At 43.5% G+C, this 10,312-nt stretch overlaps 1 protein-coding gene across 1 annotated transcript; it reads left to right on the plus strand.

The window, feature by feature from the left end:
- The first annotated feature begins 800 nt into the window (after positions 1 to 800).
- nes (nestin) lies at positions 801 to 9,704 on the plus strand. The gene is made up of 6 exons (XM_042304392.1): positions 801 to 1,808; positions 2,685 to 2,809; positions 4,445 to 4,518; positions 5,186 to 6,958; positions 8,555 to 8,779; positions 9,229 to 9,704. Exons 1-6 carry the CDS (start codon positions 993 to 995, stop codon positions 9,702 to 9,704), a joined length of 3,489 nt encoding a protein of 1,162 aa, XP_042160326.1. The 5' UTR covers positions 801 to 992.
- Positions 9,705 to 10,312: the final 608 nt, after the last annotated feature.

The raw sequence follows: 10,312 nt of genomic DNA on the forward strand, positions 1-10,312 counted from the left end.
TATTAAGCCAGAGGGGTTGGGTTAAATGCAGAAGACACATTTCAGTTGTTGGCATTCAGATGCACAATTGATTAAGTACCCCCCTTTCCCAACCATAAGATCAAGTTTGAATGGAAGTGGACTTGATACTGTATGGACGTGGGGCTGCTGCAATGTTGAAATACTGTCACCAGAGGGTAGTAGTGAGGTCAAAATGGATCTGAGAAGTCGATACATCACAATTTTTTTTATCAAAAAACTATCCAATTAGATTGATTTAGCCTATAGTTTCTAAACACGTGTGACAATCAGAGTTGTCTTAATCCAACTACAAATGTTTCCTCTAGGCTTCCTGGCAAGTCTCTTCATTTACAGTGCCGTATTAGAGTATGGTATTCGTGCTATGACATTTAGCCTTACATATTACATTCAGTCAAATCAAATCAAATTTTATTTGACACATACACATGGTTAGCAGATGTTAATGCGAGTGTAGCGAAATGCAGTAGTCTAACAATTACACAATGTTTTTTTATCAGAAAAAGAAATGGTCTAAAGAAATACATAATTTCATAAATTACAACTGAATATGTACTTGTAGAGAGATAACAGAAATCATTCAATCAAAATGTGAATTTCTCCCAGTGAATAAGAAAAAGACATTCCCAGCAGAGCTAGAGTTAACCCCCAAATGACATCACCGCTCACTCCCACCTCCCTCTCTTCCCTCCTCTCCATCCCTCCTCCCCTTTCTTCCCCTCTGCCCTCCCCCTGCATTAATTCCAGTATGAAAGGAGAGTGTCTCACCAGCGGTCACACTCCAGGAGGCAAGCAGCCTCACAGCACATTCTGACCATCACACACAGGCTTGGAGAGAGAGGGAGAGAGAGAGAGAGACCGAATCAGCACCTCACACACATTGCCAGAACCTGCTCACTCCAGGGTGAGGAATTCTTTACTTACATTTTTTTGAATTACTCAACCTGCATTACTATCTGTCCTCTCTCTCTGACATGGAGCTCCACAGCCTCCGACACCACCACAGCCACCGGACTGACGACAAGCTCCAGATGCTGAACCTCAACCAGCGCCTGGAGACCTACCTGGGCCGAGTGAGGCTGCTGGAGGAGGAGAACAAGCTACTATGCCAGGAGATCCAGGCCCTGAGGGGCAGCGGCCAGGGGGGGCGGATGGGCCTGGATGACAAGCTGAGCCTGGCCAGGCAAGAGGTAGAGGAAGTCTGGAGGGAGAAGGATCGGGTGGAGCTGGAGCTAGGGAGCCTGGGTGAAGAACTCCACGTCCTGGGGCTGCAGAGACAGTGGGAGGCGGACGCCCATGGGGAAGTGAAGAAGAAGCTGGCAGACAGCAGGAAGCAGATGGAGGAGGAGAGGAGGGCTCAGATCTGGTTAGGAGAGAAGGTGAGCCAGCTAGAGAAACAAATCCAGTTCCAGATAAAAACCCACCAGGAAGATGTTGCCGGCTTCCAGGCTACACTAATCCATGTCAGACCTGCACTGCCACCCCCTCCACCCCAAACGGGCACCCAGCTGCCCAGCCTCCAGGAGCTGGGTGAGGAGTACTCCCAGATGGCAGTCAGGGCGTGGCATGAGGCGGCCATGGTGTTTCAGGGCCAGGTGGACAGCCTGGACGAGTCTCTAAACCAGGCCAGAACCCGGTTGGCCCAGGTGGGCCAGGAGAAGAATGAGAGCCAGCTGAAACTTCAGGCCCTGGAGAATGAGCTGCAATCAGCCCAGGATAGAAGGCAGTGTCTGGAGAGGAGTGTGGCCAAACAGAGAGACATGCAGAGGCAAGAGATACAAAACCTGCAGGTAAGAACAGTTAAAGTAGCCGACCCTGGTCTTTGGTGTGGGCATATTTATGGGTGTGGGTTTATTCATGTCAATATCTCATAACTTTGTTAACAGTGTCATTTGCCAATTCAATCATAAAACAGTGTCAATTAGATTATTTAGAACTCCTGTTCTCCTGAACCTGAACTGAGCCATATAAGTGAGATTCCTAACCATACTATTAAATTCCATTTCGAGTTATGCTATAATAATCATGCATTGTTTAAAACATCTTGAGTGTGTTGTCTGAATGTGACTGCTGTCTGGGATTTAGGACCTTCAAATGATTTCAGTCCAAAGACAAATGACAATGTGCTTCATTGTGTATCTTGCCAGTTAATCGAGACGGCTAAAGCTGCGTCCCGTTGAGCAAACCAGGGCAAAACAAAGTGTTTCAAATGTCAGTCATAACAGAACGTTTTTCAAATGGACATGGCCCAAAATAAAAACAGGAACAATATGGTAATTTTATGAAAACTAGGTGTCTGATGATATCTATGACGTAGAAACATAGCAACACAGTATTTCTGAGAAGGCTTATATTGTGCTCCCTTTCATTTGAAATGCTAATGAAATGTTTGGACAGAAACAGCATGTTGGACTCGGCCTAGGCTGGGGCTCTGGGAATTAGTTCCAGGTCATTATTTGTCCAGAAAGGTCAAAAATCCACACTGGGGCCCAACCATTAGAATGTTCAATGTTGTGTTCCCTGCATCTATGTTCTATGCTGGTCATAGGCTCTTGCCATGGGACCAGGAACCATAATTCGGTGCCTTCAATACCTGTTCATGTGCTATGGTTGGATGACATCAATGCCATTTCCAATCAATTCTCTTCCCTTTTCCTGTTCCACAGGCCCATCTGGATGTGTTGGAGATGGAGAAGGGGGCGCTGGGAAATCAGATTGACACTCTCCTGACAGAAAGTAGGGGTCTGCTGCAGCTGAAGATGTCTCTGGGCATGGAGGTGGCCACATACAGGTACGGTACATGTCACAGTACATATATCAGAAGCTACAGTACCGCTCTCATCATATCTTTAGCACGAAACTATAGACATTTTGGGCCAAATGCTAAAGGATAACTAGTAAATCATGCATTGATGTCAATTGGAGCTTTGCTTGAAAACATTACTTGTAGACAACGATCTCAAGTTGGACTTCAGTCTTAACTAACTTGTTTATCTTCACAACCACTGATCGGATAGACCATGACAGATGAAAGTATGTTGATGGCCATCCATCCAGCTATTTTACTTATCAACTGTAGAGGGAAAGGAGACACGGGGAGGAAGCCATGAAAGACTATTGGCACACAGCCAAAGGTGATAAGAGGTAGTGTCATTTTTTTATGTAAGAGAGACGTGGGAATGTTCAAATAAAAGTGTCACCTCAAGTTGGTTTGAACTCTGATGAAGGCGGCAACGGCTGAAAAAGCGACACTAAGCCCAAGCATGTTTGATGTCTGCAAAAAAGCCTGTCCATCAGAATATGAAAATTGAGGCAAATGTCGCAATCATCCCATCTTCACTACGATCTTCCTCTTCTTTTCCAATAGTTATTTTCCAAACATGTTCTTTTTCTTTTTACTTTTCTACCGATTTGTGAGAAAGCCGTCATTATTAGCCCCCATGTCCATGCTGATTTAGACGTCTAGTTTATCACATTCAAAGATGGCTTTTCAACTGGAAGTTCAGACTGAGCCCCATCACCCCTCCCCCTGTGAGAATGTGGAACAATATGTAGATGCCCAAGGCCTGTTGTCCAATAGGGCTCAGCCGTCTGGCCCAAAAGGTCATCCCCTTGAAAAGGCCAGTCTCAGCTGTCTTGAGCAGGGTAACTTTATATGGGCCTCTATAGTGGCGCCTTTCTCTTTCCCTTGGTCTCTTCCCCCTCCATAGTGACCCCAAGGTATCAGCAGGGAATGACCAACGTATGAGCTATGGGAGTCTAGAGGAACAGGAATAAGAGGCAGGGGGAGAAGCAGACAGCAAGTCTCAAAAGAGATTTCGTAAATGCATCAAATTCATATTATCGGAACCTATACAGTACATCCCAACGCGCAATAGAACACATTGAGCAACACTTGGAATGTGATTCTGGGATCATATTGGGATATACATATGCACCAGTTTATAAGTATTTCTAAGTATTGTTTCATTAGAGATGCTGGTTTGAATGTGTGTTGGAATGGGCATGGTCCACATCTGTGAATACAAATGGTATTAGTTCTGCTTGGGCTAATCAGAATGTCAGGGCGTGCATGCCTGTATTTTAGGCTGTGAGTATGTGAGAGGGGGAATTGATGGCAGTGGTATGCACAGCAGATGGCTCGTCAAATGACAATGTCGTCCCCACATTTCCATAACAACAGATCTCATGTTGGCAACAAAAGCCCTCCCATTTCACTCCTCTCACCCCACCCTATGACACATCATTTCAGAATACCCCCTAGTGTGGCCAAAGTACAAATTATTTTGGTTATTCGTCACATTAGTATTCAAGCTGCTTCTAACCAGGATATAAGATTTTCTGGATAGTGTTGCAAAAAAATGTTACATCACTTTCCCTTTATGAATCCTTCTCTCGTTTGTCTGTGTCTGCTCTTTTCCTTCAGCGCTTTACTGGACAATGAAAGTCTGAAGGGGGATTTCTCTTCAACAAATCAGCTAAGGAGTACCTACATCTCTGGTAAATGATCACTTCATACAGGAATCTGCCAGTTAGATCAGTGACTGTGTTGTAGTACAACATGATATTGATAGGTGTCAAAGCCAACACCTCCATGACATGTACTCCTGTTACTGTATAATTGTACTGTAAACCAAAAGGAATCTTCCTCATACTTAAGGTGGGCGAGTCCTGACTCTGTACTGTACAGTGTATATATTCACATTAGACCAAAACGAGTGGGGGATGGTGTGGGTTGGTTAGGGGGCTGAGCTAGACGCTTTGTGCTCTGTAACACAAGCTACCTAAGAGGGTCCCCAAAGGTCATTGAGCCATATGGCTTTGCTTTCCGGTAATTCAGACTGGAGGGGAAGGAAGTCATGATCAATATCTCTCCATTACTGTCTAACCTCTGTTCAGGAGAACATGTCTCCTAATATTGCCTTTGGGATGGGGTTTCGAGATCTCTGTCAACCTAAGATACAACTGAAGACATTTTGGAATAGACAGAGATTGCTTTTTGTCTTACAATCAAAGCATTGGTGAATGTTTCCTGGTATTGTTAAGATTATTGTCAGTGTCATTTCAACCTTATTGATGTCTATCTACAATAGTCCCTGGCCTGTGGCCTACCCAGTACCATTATGTATGGTGTACCTATTCAATAATCTTCCTATGTCATTCACAGTTGGAGTGCCCAGCTCCCGAGGGGTTAAGCAAAGCTTCCAGACACAGCTGGCTACCAGTCACATGATCAGGCCCATCTCTACCATCCATAGAGCAAGTCCACGATCCAATGTGACAATGATGTCCGCATCACCAATCTGGACTCAAAATCGGGTAACCCTGAATGAAACACCTGAGAGTTGTCGAAAGACAGAAGAGCATATCGACTTTGGCGTAGGGTCCAACCACCAGGTAAGTTGTTCAACGCCTTACCTCAAAGTACCACAGGACGGAATTTCAGTCCACCACTTCAGACCCCAAGATGTCCATATAGAAGTCAACTATGCTGAGCCTCTCTCACCTCCCACTGAAGAGGCAGGAGCTGATGTTGTATCTTTGCTTGGATCTGACCACAAGGAACAATCCATGTGGGATATGGAAAAGGAGGAAGAGGATCAGAACATAGTCAGAACCTGGTTTGCTGAAGAGAAACCCGTTCTGGAATCTGCCATGAGTCACCGGGTCGAGACCAGCTTCAGTATGCCAACTGTGTTCAGCACTGATGCTCAAGAGCTCTACAGCCCTTCAGTGAGCTATGAGAGAGCAGGTTCGGTGACAGGGGCACATTCTGCTTTCTCAGCGAATGATGATAATGATGTACCTTTTGAAATGTATTTTGAAAAAGAGGAACCTCTACTAGATATGCCTTACGGTCCCATGAATGCATCGGAGGAAAGAGAGCTTGAAACAGCAAAGAAAGATGCTGAATGGGCGAGAAACGAAGGCTTGGAATCTGAAACTGCATCAGTGCTAGAGCAAGCATTTGAAACCTTCACAAGCAGTCAAGCTTTTGAGTATGGGGCGGGGAAAAGTTACAACAAGCCAATAGAGTTCAACCAAGAGGACAATATGTCATATGAATCCACTCAAGCCTCCCACGGTTCAGAAGAGGCATTTCGCCATGTTAAAAGACTGGAGGAAGATGTTATTCATCTCCCAAAAGAGGATGAAAATGATATGTCTAACAAACATGAGGAGCAATTGGAAGATGAATTGCACCCCTATGGGTATGGTAACGATGATTGTGAAAGATTGGGAGGATTCATTAAGGAAAATGACATGACAGAAAGAATCGATAAGTTCAACCAAGAGGAGATTATCTCATATGAATCTGCTCAAGCTTCTCACTGGTCAGAAGAGGTATTTCACCATGTTGAAAGAGTGGAGGAAGGTGACATAAATTTCACAAAAGTGGATGATGAAAATGATATGTCTAACAAACGTGAGGAACAACATGCACTGAACCCCAATGGGGATGTAAAGGATGAATGGGATCGAGTGGCAGGGTACAATGAAGAGAATGGAATTGGAGAAAGAATGGATGATTGGAAAGAAGCAAAGTATCATGTGAAAGAGGAAGAGATGTGGAATAACAGAGAAGCCCAACCCAATCGGTCTGATCAAGAGTATATACCTTCAAATGAAGAGAAACAAAATCTATTCGAGCAAGAGCAAATACCTTCAGGCAGAGAGAAACTGAATCAGTCTGAGCAAAGGTATATCAATTCAAACGGAGAGAAACTGAATCAATCTGAGCAAGAACATATACCTTCAGGCGGAGAGAAACTGAATCAATCCGAGCCAGAGTACATAACTTCAGGCGGAGAGAAACAGAACGTAAATGCACAAGAACACATAACAACAGACGGAGAGAAAATGAATCAATCCGAGTCAGAGTATATACCTTCAGGTGGAGAGAAACTGAATCAATCCGAGCCAGAGTACATAACTTCAGGCGGAGATAAACTGAATATATCCGACAATGACAAAGAGGATCATGATGAGGCAAACTACTGTCAAAATAATTCTGTTTCATGGAGGGCTGAGCTAGAAGGCGACAGCTATGCTCAGGACAACACACTAGCCGACACACACCCCTTGATCCGTTACAAGAGTGACGAGACGGATGTCAACACTCTGGCTTCACACATGGGCGAGAGCGACTCCAGTGATGGTGAAGAGGACAGGGAGGTTTGCCAGACAGGAACAGACACCTGGGGCGAAGGCAAGTCCAAACAGTTTGACACCATGGAGGATCTGTATGAAGAGTCAGAAGGAGATGTCATAGATCAGGAACGTCACATGGGCTCCACTCACCAAGGCGACGTGGATGCTAGCCAAACAAAGGAGCATGCTACACAGGAGAACGATGAGGAGAATGCTGTAGATCAGTTGATTCAGGAGGCAGAAGAGGAGCAATCCTATGAGGAACTTACAGAACCTGGAGAGTACTCCATGGTGTGCTCTGATGAGGACTATAATGAAGAAAGAATTGATAGATTGGTGGAGCAAGAGCTAGAGAATTTATCTATATCCAGTTACAGTGAACACTTTACTGGGCAGATGATTGAGAGCGAGTCAGTACTGAGTCTTCAAATTGAGTCTCACACTGAACTTTCCCAGACACAAGACATATTATACAGTGAGGAGGTAGAGCAGATACACTCAGAGAGACTGAATCAAACTGAGCAAAAGTATATACACTCAGAGAGACTGAATCAACCTGAGCAAGAGTATATACACTCAGAGAGACTGAATCAATCTGAACAAGAGTATATACCTTCAGGAGGAGAGAAACTGAATCTAAATGCACAAGAACACATACCCACAGATGGAGAGAATCTGAATCAATCTGAACAAGAGTATATACCCTCAGGCAGAGAGAAACTGAATCTATATGTGCAAGAAAACATACCCTCAGATGGAGAGAAAATGAATCAATCTGAACAAGAGAAGATACCTTCAGGCGGAGAGAAACTGAATCAATATGAGCAAGAGCATATACCTTCAGGCGGAGAGAAACAGAACGTAAATGCACAAGAAAACATACCAACAGACGGAGAGAAACTGAATCAATCCGAGCCAGAGTACATAACTTCAGGCGGAGAGAAACGGAATCAATCCGAGCAAGAGAATATACCTTTAGGTGGAGAGAAACGGAATCAATCTGAACAAGAGAAGATACCTTCAGGAGGAGAGAAACTGAATCAATCTGAGCCAGAGTATATAATTTCAGGCGGAGAGAAACTGAATCAATCTGAACAAGAGGATATAACTTCAGGCGGCGAGACACTGGATATATGTGAGCAAGAACATATACCCTCAGACAGAGAGAAAATGAATCAATCCGAGCAAGAAAATATACCTTTAGGTGGAGAAAAACTGAATCAATTCGAGCAAGAAAATATACCTTTAGGTGGACAGAAACTGAATCAATTCGAGCCAGAGTATATAATTTCAGGCGGAGAGAAACTGAATCAATCTGAACAAGAGAATATACCTTTAGGTGGACAGAAACTGAATCAATTCGAGCCAGAGTACATAACTTCAGGCGGAGAGAAACTGAATCTATATGTGCAAGAACACATACCCTCAGACAGAGAGGAACTGAATCAATCTGAACAAGAGAATATACCTTTAGGTGGACAGAAACTGAATCAGTCTGAACAAGAGAATATACCTTTAGGTGGACAGAAACTGAATCAGTCTGAACAAGAGAATATACCTTTAGGTGGACAGAAACTGAATCAATTCGAGCCAGAGTACATAACTTCAGGCGGAGAGAAACTGAATCAATCTGAGCCAGAGTATATAATTTCAGGCGGAGAGAAACTGAATCAATCTGAACAAGAGGATATAACTTCAGGCGGAGAGACACTGGATATATGTGAGCAAGAACATATACCCTCAGACAGAGAGAAAATGAATCAATCCGAGCAAGAAAATATACCTTTAGGTGGAGAAAAACTGAATCAATCGAGCAAGAAAATATACCTTTAGGTGGACAGAAACTGAATCAATTCGAGCCAGAGTACATAACTTCAGGCGGAGAGAAACTGAATCAATCCGAGCAAGAAAATATACCTTTAGGTGGACAGAAACTGAATCAATTCGAGCCAGAGTATATAATTTCAGGCGGAGAGAAAATGAATCAATCTGAACAAGAACATATACCTTTAGGTGGAGAAAAACTGAATCAATCCGAGCCAGAGTACATAACTTCAGGCGGAGAGAAACAGAACGTAAATGCACAAGAACACATACCAACAGACGGAGAGAAAATGAATCAATCCGAGTCAGAGTATATACCTTCAGGTGGAGAGAAACTGAATCAATCCGAGCCAGAGTACATAACTTCAGGCGGAGAGAAACTGAATCTATATGTGCAAGAACACATACCCTCAGACAGAGAGGAACTGAATCAATCTGAACAAGAGGATATAACTTCAGGCGGAGAGAAACGGAATCAATCCGAGCCAGAGTACATAACTTCAGGCGGAGAGAAACGGAATCAATCCGAGCAAGAGAATATACCTTTAGGTGGAGAGAAACGGAATCAATCTGAACAAGAGAAGATACCTTCAGGAGGAGAGAAACTGAATCAATCTGAGCCAGAGTATATAATTTCAGGCGGAGAGAAACTGAATCAATCTGAACAAAAAGGATATAACTTCAGGCGGCGAGACACTGGATATATGTGAGCAAGAACATATACCCTCAGACAGAGAGAAAATGAATCAATCCGAGCAAGAAAATATACCTTTAGGTGGAGAAAAACTGAATCAATTCGAGCAAGAAAATATACCTTTAGGTGGACAGAAACTGAATCTCGAGCCAGAGTATATAATTTCAGGAGGAGAGAAACTGAATCAATCTGAGCCAGAGTATATAATTTCAGGCGGAGAGAAACTGAATCAATCTGAGTCAGAGTACATAACTTCAGGCGGAGAGAAACAGAACGTAAATGCACAAGAACACATACCAACAGACGGAGAGAAAATGAATCAATCCGAGTCAGAGTATATACCTTCAGGTGGAGAGAAACTGAATCAATCCGAGCCAGAGTACATAACTTCAGGCGGAGAGAAACTGAATCTATATGTGCAAGAACACATACCCTCAGACAGAGAGAAAATGAATCAATCCGAGCAAGAAAATATACCTTTAGGTGGAGAAAAACTGAATCAATTCGAGCAAGAAAATATACCTTTAGGTGGACAGAAACTGAATCAATTCGAGCCAGAGTATATAATTTCAGGCGGAGAGAAACTGAATCTATATGAACAAGAACACATACCTTTAGACAGGA

Source organism: Oncorhynchus tshawytscha, linkage group LG23 (assembly GCF_018296145.1).
Source record: "Oncorhynchus tshawytscha isolate Ot180627B linkage group LG23, Otsh_v2.0, whole genome shotgun sequence".
Lineage (NCBI taxonomy): Eukaryota > Metazoa > Chordata > Actinopteri > Salmoniformes > Salmonidae > Oncorhynchus > Oncorhynchus tshawytscha.

Bases quoted from the DNA above. Each gene is read 5' to 3' on its own strand.
- nes (XM_042304392.1), top strand. From the start codon at position 993: ATGGAGCTCCACAGCCTCCGACACCACCACAGCCACCGGACTGACGAC. The intron at 4,519-5,185 runs GTAAATGATCAC...TGTCATTCACAG, and splicing joins AAGGAGTACCTACATCTCTG to TTGGAGTGCCCAGCTCCCGA. The intron at 8,780-9,228 runs GCGGAGAGAAAC...ACATAACTTCAG, and splicing joins GCCAGAGTACATAACTTCAG to GCGGAGAGAAACAGAACGTA.